This window comes from Schistocerca cancellata, chromosome 2 (assembly GCF_023864275.1).
Source record: "Schistocerca cancellata isolate TAMUIC-IGC-003103 chromosome 2, iqSchCanc2.1, whole genome shotgun sequence".
In the NCBI taxonomy this organism is placed as follows: Eukaryota; Metazoa; Arthropoda; class Insecta; order Orthoptera; family Acrididae; genus Schistocerca; species Schistocerca cancellata.
Genome location: NC_064627.1, coordinates 446,357,811 through 446,371,382, shown reverse-complemented (window position 1 = coordinate 446,371,382; position 13,572 = coordinate 446,357,811). Strand labels below are relative to the sequence as shown.

Here is a 13,572-nt window from a genome sequence, read left to right as displayed (position 1 = left end):
GTCAGCAGGGAACTTTTCAGGCTGGTGGAGGCTCTGTAATGGTGTGGGACATGTGCAAGGACGATGTGACATCCCACACATCCAGAATTGCTCCAGGAACACTATTCCAAGTTTTAACACTTCCACTGGTCACCAAACTCCACAGACATGAACATTTTTGAGCATGTCTGGGATGCCTTGTACCATGTACTCTTATGGATTTGTGGATAGCCCTGCGTGATTCAGGGTGTCAATTCCCTCCAGCACTACTTCAGACCTTTGTCGAGTCCATGTCATGTCATGTTGCGTCCTCTCGGGGGCCCTACATGATATTGGGCAGGTGTACCAGTTTCTGTGGCTCTTCAGTGTATATTGAATTAAATTAAACTGGGGCATTTCGTAACAGGCCATTAGAAAAAAAAAAAAAATCAGTTTGTGAAGATGGCACATTATTGCAAAATGCAAACTGTATTTTTATTCTAGATTAAAAGGGAAGTGAGTTACAGTTTGGTTACTTTACAAAGAAGTAATTTAGACCAGTGTTGGCTGTGTATGTAATGATATATGTAAATTTTGCAGGGTGGTAGGGAAACGTGATATATTGTTTACAAAATATTTGCTTTTCAGAGGGAGATCCAGCCAACTATCTGACTTACTTCAAACGAGCTACTGTCTACTTAGCACTTGGGAAGTCAAAATTTGCCCTTATGGATCTGGACAGGGTACTTGAACTGAAGCCAGATTTTACAGCTGTAAGTATCCAGCAGACCTATAATTTTAAGGTTACTAATTAGAGTTGTTGAGTGGTAATTTAAACTGAGGAAATACATATGTTAAATGTTTTGTTCTTCTTCCTCCATATGTGTTTAGAAAATTGAAATATCCTTTTAAATCTGAGGGTCATGTGAAGAGTTCTGAAAGAAATTCCTTGTCAAAAACTCAATGTTATTAATATTGTATGAACAATGTCCACATCCACTCGCTGAATGCATCAAAATATTCACCTTTTAAAAGGTTATTCAATTAGACATATCTTCTCTGTCAAAACAATACACACAAATGATACATCACTTTTGGAAAGAGAGAGAATGTATGTTTCTATATTTGGACTGTGAGATTGTGTATGTATGTGTCTTCATTTGAAACATGATGTTTACTTCTAATGATATTTTCTACATTCAGTAGCCCTAACAAAAGCAAAGAACTGCACTGCTCTTTGGCATTTGCATTTCAAACAGCAGAACACTACAGAGGTTTTGCCCTTGATGGGAAATTAAGTGAGCTTGACCTTTGAAGAAGATATTTATGGTGGTAAATGACACTAGGGTATATAATGTTTGGCAGAAATTATCCCTTTAGGAATGACTGGGAAGAATGGAAGTATTTAGGCTTTAGGTTGTGGTCAGTCTGTCTTTAGCCAGTTATCAGCGGAAAGGCAGCTACTGCTAGGCGTCTGCTGGAAGCACTTGCTCTGCGAGCCAAATAGTCTGTCACTTGGTGGTGTTGATACAGTGAATACTCTCTAGAGAAATTAAATTACAGGTAGTTGCTGTATTGGGAACATTGAGTCTTTCTATTTCCAAAGACAATACAATAGTTTGGTGTATATACTTCGGGACAACCGGGAAACCTGGAGGAATTTTTTCATCTGTAAAAAAAAAAAACCTGGGGATTTTTTAGAATTTCAGAAATTTTTCATTGTTTTAGTTTTCAGTAAAATTTTTGACTGGCAGGAACTGATACTCATAACAAAGAATTGCACTTTAACCTGCTACTGCAGAATAATACTGCAGCAATAAAATATAAACAAACAAAAGAATAACACCTAAATAAAACTTAAGTTGCAGAGAAAATACGCCATTTACAATAACAAAACACAGTCCACACACAAGCTTGTGCCAAAAGTAAAATGTGTCAAAGACTGTAGAATGAAGACAGTGCAATACTTTGTAATAACAAGATGAACTATATTGCATGGGAGAACAGCCAATGAGTTTCTTAAATAATGGAGCATTTGAATCTCATTCAAAACTTAACACTTGGAGGAACAGCTACTTAGAAAAATTTTGGACCTTGAAAAGGAGCCACTTATGCCGTTATTTAAAATTTTACTAGTGCATTGGTGTTTCTTAAAGTGTAATGCAGGCTAAAAAAGACCAGGCTTCAAGGTTAGGTTTTTTCATATTTAGTTTAGTTATTTTATGTATTACAAATTACGTATAACAATGGCAAAAAGAGTAATAATTCTTTAAAAAAAAGTGTGAGGAAAGTTCTTGAGTAGTTTCACTTGTAATTGGCTTTTCTATGGAAAAGTTGCAGTGCTCGACAGAATGTTTATTTAGCCAGGCAACCCATGAAATGTTCAGTGCACAGCAGTGAAATTTATAATTGTAATAATCAGAAATATTCAACTGCTGCAATATAAGCTATGTTCTTAGGATTCTGCCTAGCACCATCTTCATGAAGGGAGGGTTGGGGGGGAGGGGGGAGGAATACAACCAATATTCTATTTGAAAAGTTTACCATGCTGTTTTTCATGGAATTTGTGTTTGCAATTTTGTAATAGAAAATATGCAGTGCATAGATCTTTCCAAAATGCCTAAAGTGCGCGGAAGCTCCACGGCAGTGTATAAATATTTATACTATTCAAAGAACTGGTAAGTTTACAGCTCTAAGGGAAAGTATATTGTCACTTAACTTGGAAAAATGTACTTTCGCCAAAGATAGTGTTTTTCACCTGAGGAAAAGTGATTTTTAACCTGGGGAAAGGTGTATTTTTAATTGGAAAATCCAGGATTTTTTTTTTTTTCTTATTCGTGTATACACTCTGATAGTGTGTCTAGGATGCCATGGATTGTGTACTGGTAGCCAGTGTGACAGTAGAGTGCAAAATAGGCAAGCTTCATGATATCAGTATATTTGATTATGTTCATCACTTTGTGAACTTCATAATATTGGCCTCAGGAACATTAGAAATTAACTACGTCTTTCCCTTTGGAACCAAATCAAAGAAACTGTCACCACCTCTCAGATCAGCGAGTGTAGTAGACACTATAGTCCACACGCTTTTGTGCTATGGTACAGTTAATAACTAAAGAACTACACTATGCAATTATGTGATAGATGCTGAAAATAGTCTCTCTCTCTTTATTTCTCTCTCCCTCTCTGTGTGTCAAATTATGATTGTTGCATGTGTGTTTTCGTATGCTGTTTATGCATTTGATGTAGCTTTACATTTGCATGGAAGTGTTTTCTTGTTGTTAAGATTCTGAACACTGAATAACATACCTGTGGTCAAGTAAGCAAGATATTAATTTGAAAAGTTTTAGAACTTATAAGCAAATGGCTGACAATTTTTCTGCTTTGTGAGATTCATCATGTTACTCCAAAGACAGTATCTTTCACAAATGTTATATTTCAATACTGGATGATCAACAGTAGCAGTGACTTCATTGCTATTAAGTTGGACTGTATATAAGTACGACTGAAATAAATTTCCTTTTTCATAAAAATGTTTATTATTTCCTTTATATTGTTGTGGAAACCACTTATCATATTATTCCAATTAAGAAACAAGCCTCCCCTCTCCCCCCATGATGTGCTTCAAAATAGTCTCTCTTTCTTGGAGTGTATGGCGAAAGTGTGGAGAGAGGGGGGAGGGGGAGAGAGAGAGAGAGAGAGAGAGAGAGAGAGAGAGAGAGATCTTAAGTGTAGAAATGTCATTTCTCATATCATCATATTACTGTAAATTTGGATTGCAAAAAAAGTTTAGGTCTGCTTTAAATTCCTATTCTCCCATTAGCCATTTATGTTCTATTGCTATAAAAGATAGGTAATCTGATTACATTATTTAAAATTATGTATTTTATGCTATGAACTTCCATTTAATACACTTATTGTATGTTAGAAGGGAAAATCAGAGACTTATCAGACACCTTTGTGCCCTACAGGTGCAGACCAGTGCACATACTGCATTACAACTTTGCACACTGTTATCTTGAGCAAAAGCTGTCCGTGCTTGTTGCTGCATCTCTGTCATCTGTTCTTCCTGTGGCTCTAATCATCAGCAGAGCTTAAATGAGAATTAGGAGCAACAAGAGCCATTGCTGAGGGTTAAAGTGAGTGCTATGCTCTCCTATTCATGTCAGCTTAGAAATAAACAATACAGTGGCTGCACTTCATATACAGTGAACTAGCAGCATTTGCCACTGTAGGACCCCAAAAGAGAATTTCATTTCAGTATTACAAATACATTTGAATGTGATGCAGCTCAATCAAACCGTCAATTCCTAAAATGTCATGTCCCTGTTTGAGGCTTCATCCTGTGCTGTCTTGTATGCTTCGTGAAGAAACTCTCATCTGTTGAAGATTCCAGCCACAGTCTCTAATTTTTCTGTCTCTGAGAAGTTTTTTGTTGTACTATTGGTAACTGCAGTCTGCTAATAGAAACATGTTTTTTTCTTTATTTGTGGTAGATACGTTCATACTCAAATTGTTAACAGTTTTGAATGGTCTTGTACCTTATCTTTAACTTTTGCATTAACATTGTACACAAACGTAATGTGGACAATTATATATGTGTACAATAGTTGAACCAAATTGAAATCATTGAGACATTTGTGAATAATCCCTATACAACAGCAATGTTATTCCTGCATAGTCTGATTTAAACTAATTGTTAATTGATGTTCAAGCTCGAAAGTTGTGATGATGTGATATCAAGTACAGTCTGCACCATAGCGCATCACTCTCCGCTGTGATAGAAAATTGCTTTATAACCTCTACATAAAAAAAATCAAATAAGAAATTTCAGATTCACATATGATGTAGAGCTCTTTAGTATCTCTCAGTATGTCAGATATCTTTTGTACATTTTAACTGAGGAAACAGTTACATTACTTTTTTTAACAGATTAAATTTTTCCATTCATAAACAGCTTCAGACTTACCACTTATCGCAAAAATTAATGCTCTCAGAACAATACTTGTTTTGTTCACTACTAAAATATCTTGCTCAGCAACAAATCTTCTAAAATTTTTGTGCTGCATTAAGTTTCCTATAGAGGTTGAAGTGAAATTCATGCACTCGAGCTTCGCAGCATGATGCCTCACATGCCAGTGATAATTTCATCTGGCTAGTACATCCGGCAGAAAAAGGACATTAAAGAGTGGCAATCTGGCAACACTGTAAAAACGTGTAGGGTAACTACCTCTGTCAGCACATATTACATGTGCTGTACAATTGGCGCAGGGCGAGTCTCTTGGGTTAGAATGCAAGAGCTCGATGGTTCGATCCCGTGTTGAGGTGTACATTTTTTATTTGGTAAATGTAGTCCAGGTGGTACGGTATCTGGCATCTTAATCATCAACAGTGATTGCGGCGGGTCCTCTAGTAAACATTTGCACTTCCACACTACAATCGTAGAAAAGGAAGATTGTCAGCTTTGAAAGAAGCCCTTTCCACATCGTGGGCGAGAATTTATTCGCACCACTTCATCTGCCAGATTCAAAACCTGTTTTCTTTGTACCCTCCAGTGGTCCCATAGATTAGTACCCACTATTATTCTCTCCTCGTTCAGGGCCATTACATTTCGTTGGTCCCCCAGGGGGTCCACAACTCTTTTGTGGATACGTGCGTGGCAAGCACGGGGCCCCGAGCCATTGCAGCCTCCTTTCTCTCCAGGGCTGCATTTCCTTTCCCTTCCCCTCCTTTCCCCTCCATGCTCCTTTCCCCTCGCCCTCTCCTCTCCCTCTCTTGGTGTCCTTGCTCATGTTGGCCCCCGCTATCCTCCTGGTTCTGTTGGTTTTCCAATTCGGCTTTGTTGCATAATCATCTCCTCCTTTTGGCATTCCTTGGTCCCCCTCTGGGGTTTGACCTCCATTACAAAATTTCTCCTCCGTAGTGTGAGCCATTTGGGGAAGAGCACCTTACCTAGTGTCTCCGACGTGCGCCCTCGTAGTCCATTCCACCTTTTCTTTCACGTCGTTGTCTGATACTAGGGTGCATAGCCAGCACGGTAGTCAGCCCGTGTGGTGGGGTTGCTATGTACCCTTTTGGTTGAGCCCCCTGAACACACAGGGATCACACTTCTGATACCTGAGCTGTGACCTCCTCATGCATGCCTTGGAGTGGTTGCTCGTCATCCTGGAGCATCGGAACTCCCAGCAATGGCCGCCGAGCCAGACAGCCCTTGCTGTGGCTGGGTTGCGCCCGTGAGGAGAGCCCCTGATCGGAGTGGGTGGTATCAGGGCGGACGCTATGCAAATGAAACGCATACGGGTCCAGAACTCTGGCTGTTCTTCTGCGGCCGTCTCTCTGCGTGGAACTGATTCCTCAAGTGCTGCTTCTCTTGCCCCTTCGGCCTTCCCTTCCATGGCTACCCCCTGGGAAGAGGGTCAGGCTCGTCGGCTAGGGGCAAAACCTTTCCCCCGTTATCTAGTTTGCACCAGGACTGATGGAGATACTTTCACCAATACCAAACCTTTATTCTTTGTGGAACACATTGAAGACAAGTTTGGCGAAGTGGACTCCCTGAGCAAGATGCGGTCGGGTTCGTTGCTGATAAAAACTGCTTCAGCTGCCCAATCTGCGGCCCTTCATGCCTGTACCCATCTTGGCACAATACCTGTGTCCCTTACCCCCCACCAGTCTCTAAATATGGTACAAGGTGTGATTTTTCACAGGGACCTCATCCTTCAAACTGATGAGGAACTTCGGGACAATCTTGGACGGCGGGGTGTCCACTTTGTTCGGCGTGTTCAGAAGGGTCCTAAAGACAATCGTATTGATACTGGTGCCTTTATCCTGGCCTTTGAAGGGGATACCCTCCCTGAGAAAGTTAAGATTATGGTCTATCGCTGTGATGTGAAGCCGTACATCCCACCTTCTATGAGGTGTTTTAAGTGCTTGCGGTTTGGACACATGTCTTCCCGCTGTTCACAGGCCCCTCTCTGTGGTGACTGTGGACGTCCACTCCATGAGGGGAGTCCCTGTGTTCCCCCTCGTGTCTGTGTAAATTGTCATGGTAGTCATTCTCCACGTTCACCAGATTGCCCAGTATATAAGAAGGAAAAAAAGATACAGGAGTATAAGTCCCTCGATCGTTTAACCTACACAGAGGCCTGTAAGAAATATGCACGACTCCACCCTGTGTCCATGACATATAGTTACGCCTTGGTTACATCTTCACCCCTTCCTCCCCCTTCCTTACCCCCATCCCGGACCCCTCTCCTCCCCCTCTCCCCTGCGGCTCCCACACCTTCTCCTTTGGGCGCTGCTCCCCCTCGCCAGCCGGAGAAGTGTCCCACTCCTTCGGCGTCTGCCTGTCGAGGGCGCCTCTCCCGGGATGTCCCTTCCCGGCACCTTCCAGGCCAAAGGTCTGCTGCCGCGCGACGACCGCGAGAGCCGCGGTCTGTCGGCCCCCAGGTCGCCCGGTCTCTTTCTGTTCCTGATCCTGCTGCAGCTGGCTACTTCATGCCACACAGCCCTCCTCGATCTCAGCCTGAATGGAAGAAGAAACATAAGTCCCGGGACAAGGAGCCTCTGGTGTCACCGGAGGTCCCTTCCCCGACTTCACAATCGGATTCTGACCTGTCGTTCATGGATGTCGCCCCCTCCTTGTCGGTGACGGGTGGGGACCCGGCGGTATGACTGGATTTAAAGTGTTCAGCCCCCATTTAAACCATCGTTCTGTGGTTCTCCAATGGAATTGTAATGGATACTATCGTCACCTTCCGGAATTCCTTCTTTCGTCCTACTCTGCAGCTTGTGTGGTTCTCCAGGAATCTCATTTTACTGATGCTCACTCACCGACCCTCCGTGGGTTCCGTGTTTTGTGTCGAAATCGGGTCGGACCCCTGCGGGCTTCTGGTGGCGTTTGTACATTGGTCCGTACAGACATTGCTAGCACGTGGATTCCTCTTCAAACTACATTGGAAGCGGTTGCTGTTAGGGTCCACTTCGACTCTGCAATCACAGTTTGCAATCTTTATCTCCCTCCTGACAGGACTCTTACAACTGCTACCTTAACCTCCCTTCTTCAGCAACTTCCTCCTCTCTTCCTCCTCCTTGGGGATTTTAATGCTCATCATCCTTTGTGGGGCAGTGCCTTTACATCTAGGCGAGGTCTTCGTATAGACCAATTTATTGCAGACGACGACCTGTGCCTTCTTAATGATGGCTCCCCTACTCATTTCAGTGCCGGTCATGGTACCTTTTCTGCCATTGATCTTCTCTTTCTTTTCCCTCTCTCCTCCCTTCATTACACTGGTCGCCACACGACGACCTTTGTGATAGTGACCATTTCCCGTTGATTATCACGCTCCCTTCCCGCCCCCCGATGGACAGGTTGCCTCGTTGGTCTTTCCAACGCGTCGATTGGCCTCTATACACTGCACAGGTCGCGTTTTCTCCCTCTTTGTCAGGTTGTATTGATGATGTCCTATGTGACGTGTCTGACGCGATTGTTTGCGCTGCTAGCCTTGCTGTCCCGCGCTCATCTGGACCATTTCGTCGCCGGCAAGTCCCGTGGTGGAGTAGGGCTATTGCCATTGCCATCCGTGATCGCCGTCGAGCTTTGCAACACTTTAAGAGGCACCCATTTGTAGCCAGCCTTACTACCTTTAAACGCCTTCGCGCTAAAGCCCGTTATTTAATCAAACAGAGCAAGCGGATATGTTGGGCAAGATTCGTTTCTTCCCTTGGTTCTACTGTCCCTCTGTCACGGATATGGGCTACACTTCGCTCTCTCCAAGGTTGCCATTGGCAGTCCACCCTTGCAGGCCTTCACCTCCCAGATGGCATTTGTACGGACCCATTAGTTCTTGCAGAACATCTAGCGACCCATTTTGCAGTGGCATCAGCGTCAGCCTCCTATCCAGCTGCTTTCCTTCATCAAAAACAGCGGGCTGAAGCTTCCACCTTATGTTTCACCCTTTGTGAGTCAGAATCTTACAATGAACCTTTTACTGAATGGGAATTTCTTTCTGCTCTATCTTCTTCTCATGATATGGCCCCTGGCCCAGATTCCATTCATAACCAACTGCTTCAACATCTCAGTGCTCCACAACAGCAACATCTTCTTCGGGTGTTTAACCGTATCTGGCTCCAGGGTGACTTCCCTTCTCAGTGGAGGGATAGCATTGTGGTTCCTGTCCTTAAGCCTGGTAAGAACCCCCTATCTGTTGACAGCTATCGGCCAATTAGTTTGACCAATGTTGTTTGTAAATTACTTGAAAGGATGGTAGCCCGTCGGCTCAATTGGGTCCTCGAATCTCGGGATCTATTGTCCCCTTACCAGTGTGGCTTTCGAGAGCGACGGTCTCCAATCGATCATTTACTTCGCTTGGAATCCGCAGTCCGGCAGGCTTTTTCCCAGTGCCGCCATTTGGTTGCAGTGTTTTTTGACCTTCGCAAGGCCTATGACACGGCCTGGCGCCATCACATCTTACTTACCCTTCATCAGTGGGGTCTTCGGGGCCCACTCCCGATTTTTATCCGCCAGTTCCTGATCCATCGGTCATTCAGAGTCCGAGTTGGTACTGCTTTTAGTTCTCCACGGACCCAGGAGATGGGCATCCCACAGGGTTCTGTCTTGAGTGTCCTTCTTTTCCTCATTGCTATCGATGGACTTGTGGCCTCTGTCGGTCCCTTGGTTGCCCCTGCCCTGTATGTGGATGATTTCTGCATTTGGGTTAGTTCCTCCTCGATGGCATCTGCAGAACGGCAGCTCCAGGTAACTATACGGCGTGCCTCTGCACGGACCCTCTCACACGGGTTTCAATTCTCTCCTTTAAAATTGCGAGTGGTCCACTTCTGTCGCCGTACTACGATCCACCCTGATCCAGAGCTCTATCTCGCTGCACAAATATTGCCTGTGGTCCCACAGTTTCGTTTCTTGGGTCTTCTTTTCGACAACAAGCTCACTTGGCTGCCCCATATCAGACTCCTGAAGGTAGGATGTTTCCGTAAACTCAATGTCCTTCGCTTCCTTGCCCACTCCTCTTGGGGTGCGGACCGTTCCCTCCTCCTCCGTCTTTATCGTGCTCTAGTTCTGTCTCGCTTGGACTATGGTTGTCAAGTTTATGGTTCAGCTGCTCCTTCCACACTGCACGTGCTGGATCCAGTCCACCATCGTGGTATCCGTTTGGCCACCGGTGCCTTCCCTACTAGCCCTGTTGATAGTCTCCTGGTTGAAGCTGGGATCCCCCCCTTTCTGTTTGGCGGTCCCAGCTTCTGGTGTCTTATGCACTCACTATCCGTTCCTCTCCCACTCATCCTTCCTATTCTATCCTGTTCCCAGACCATGGACGTCACTCACCCGACTCCCTCCCTCGGGCGGGTTTACCGGTTGGGCTGCGCCTCGTGTCTCTTTGCCGTGATTTTCAGCTTCCTTCTTTGTCCTGTCTTCCTCGCTCCCTCCCCTCTACCCCTCCTTGGTTAGTTCCTCGGCCTCGAATTCGGATAGATCTCCACCGAGGTCCGAAAGATTCCGTCCCCCCGGTGGTGTTCCGTTCCTTTTTCCGCCAAATTTTATGGGAGTTTCGGGATGCTGTTGTTTTTTACACTGATGGCTCTAAATCTGCTGATCATGTTGGGTATGCCTTCACGTCCTCTATTGGAACGGAAAGTCATCTGCTGCCACCTGCATGTGGGGTGTTTACTGCGGAATTGATGGCAATTTCCCAGGCCCTTACCTTTATTAAACAGTCCCAACACAACCGCGTTTTGTTATGTACGGACTCGATGAGTGGCCTTCTTGCTATTGACCGGTGTTTTTCGCGCCATCCCTTGGTCTCTGCCATCCATGACCATCTCGCTGATATTCACCGTGCTGCTTGTTCCATTGACTTCCTTTGGGTCCCTGGCCATGTGGGAATCCTGGGTAATGAGCTCGCTGATCGTTTGGCTGGGGGAGCAGTTACTTACCCCCCGTTTTCTGTAACCCCTCCTGCAGCGGATTTACGGCTTCACATCAAATCCCGCTTCGCACGGTCATGGGCCAATTCTTGGGAGGCTACTCCCCTGTCTAATAAACTTCGTGCAATTAAGGTGACACCAGGCCCGTGGAGTTCTTCCTTTCGCCTCTCCCGAAAGGACTCGACCACACTGTGTCGTCTCCGCATTGGCCATACTAGGCTGACCCATGGTTTTCTTTTGCGTGATGAGCCACCCCCACTATGTGGTTGTGGAGCCGTCCAGTCAGTAGCCCACATTTTGGTTGAATGCCCCCCTTCTTTTGGCTCTGCATGCTAAGTACAGACTCCCCCGCACTTTACCTTTGATGTTGGCTGACGATTCCCGGATGGTCTCTCTGGTTCTCGGTTTCCTCCAGGAAAGTGGTTTTTATTCTCAGTTTTAAGGTTTTTAATCTCTCTCTGCTGTTGGGGCAGGGCAGTGAGTGTTTGGGTGTCTCTCACTGTAAGCAGTGTTCGGAGATTCCCGATTCCCCTCCCTGACTGACACCCTCTTTTCTTCCCCTTTTACTCTGTTTTTACCCTTTTTTTTAAGGCTTGGTTAGTCTTTCTATTCCCATACGTACTTTCTACATTCTAGCAGTTGTACCTTTTACGTCACAGGTGGTCTTGACTACACTGCTTCAGCATATTGTTGGGTTCGTTCTCTTGCCGACTTCCCTCATTTTGTTTTTTACCAATGACAACATGACTGCCCTTTTATGTTTTTACCTTTTTCCGTTTTATTTTTCTGACTTTACTGAGATGTCCCATTAGCGGAATGGAGCCTATTTGAAACAAGGGACTGATGACCTTGCTGTTTGGTCCCTTAAACCTCAACCAACCAACCAACCAACCAACCAACCAACCAACCAACATTTCGTTGGGGCCTTACATTACCGGTAGGACTAGCAACGTGCTTTGCGAATAATGCCCAAACTCGGTTACTATTTGTTTTTGTTATCACCATGGTCCCACCAATTATGCCTTTCAACATTGAGTCTGGTAATTGCATGCTGTTTAGTATGTATCTCAATGCATTGTTATTATTATTATTGTTGTTGTTGTTGTTGTTATTATTCTGTCGCTGGGATTGTGGAAGCATCATGTCCATTGCCGTTAGGGAAACTGTGTAATTTGAAACCAAACAGTTCACAGTTAGTGGTATCAGGATGAACCATGCAGAACAATGTCTGTCAGACGGGTAATGGGCGTTAGGTGGAACAGTGCGCAGGGCTGATGACATGCTTATACTGTATGTGCTGTCCACCAGACAGGGACTAGTTGCTAGCGGAGTAAAGCGCCCGTGACAGACTCCATGTACATTTGTACACAAACGATGAATATGTGTATATGCTTCTGGTTCATGGCGAATCTGATAGATGGGTTGATGCTACTGCTAAATATCCTGGTCAAATTAATCTAGATAAAAATGTGTTTCGTCATGTGGAGCCATGCCTTTTGGAGACAGATTCTCTCCTTCCACCATCACATGACAGAGGTCGTCTATTAAGGAAGTTATTCTGGAGGTCATACACCAAGAACCTCAGCGAAGAACACGTAGCGTAGCAAGGCAGCTGCGTGTATCACAGTGCACGGTCGTTAATGTGATGTGCGAGCATGGGCTGCACCACTATCATTATGCTTTCACACAACACCTGCATCCTGCAGATCACCATCAGAGGATGCAATTCTGTAAATGGTTCCAACAACTACAAGAAACCAATGATGACTTTGTGAACACCATAATATGGTCAGATGAAGCAGCATTCACTCATGAGGGTGTCTTCAATAAGCACAATGCCCGCCTTTGGTGTGAGGTTAACCTGCACATGACCCAGTACTGTGGCAATCAAGTTTGCTTTGGTTTCAACGTCCATGCCAGAATATTGGGCGGCAGGTGTTTGGGCCCCTACATGTTGCCTGACTGGTTGGCTGCACAAAGGTATCATGCATTCCTCTCAAACTATCTGCCTGATGCGCTATAAGATTTTGCGCTACATGTTCAGCAGAGGATATGGTTCCAACATGATGGTACACCTCCACATGCTGAAATTAATGTGCAACAGTATTTGGACAGAACATTCCCAAGGAAATGGTTCGGACGTGGAGGTCCAGTTGTATTGCCACCACGTTCACCTGACATAAATCCCCTGGATTTCTTCCTATGGCTACACCTGAAGAAGCACGTGTACTCTACTCTGCTGACAAATGTGGAAGAATTGGTAGCGCGTGTTCATGCTGATCTTGTTGTTGTAGGGTCCAGAGCTGTTTATCTGGTGGGTTTTGCAATGTTTGGACATGCAGGAAAGGCGCTTTGAGCATCTGTTGTTCTGGGACAAGATATTCTGTTGTGAAGGTCTTGCGGTCATTAATATGGTTATTATTATTGTCACTGGGTGTTAATGTGCGACATCTGAGCACTCATATTACATATGGTATAAATGATAAGTAGGTGTTGTGTTCTTGTACTGAGCTATCATTTGTAGCATCTCGAAATTGATATCGTTTTTGTAGCTATTCTATCCTATGACAGGTCATTTGTTTCAACTGTCTATTTTTTATTTGTCTAATCACATATTTGTTATGTTCAGTGTCACAAAATGTTGTAAATTTAGTATACATGTCACCTAAGAAGTGA

The 13,572-nt window shown here is 44.5% G+C and overlaps 1 protein-coding gene across 1 annotated transcript in view; it reads left to right on the top strand.

Annotated features, from left to right (window-relative positions):
- LOC126161927 (dnaJ homolog subfamily C member 3) overlaps positions 1-13,572 on the top strand; it is a 78,811-nt gene that overhangs the window by 23,906 nt on the left and 41,333 nt on the right. Inside the window, exon 3 of the mRNA XM_049918101.1 lies at positions 607-731. Within this exon, the coding sequence (XP_049774058.1) occupies positions 607-731 (125 nt within the window). The remainder of the gene's footprint in view (positions 1-606; positions 732-13,572) is intronic.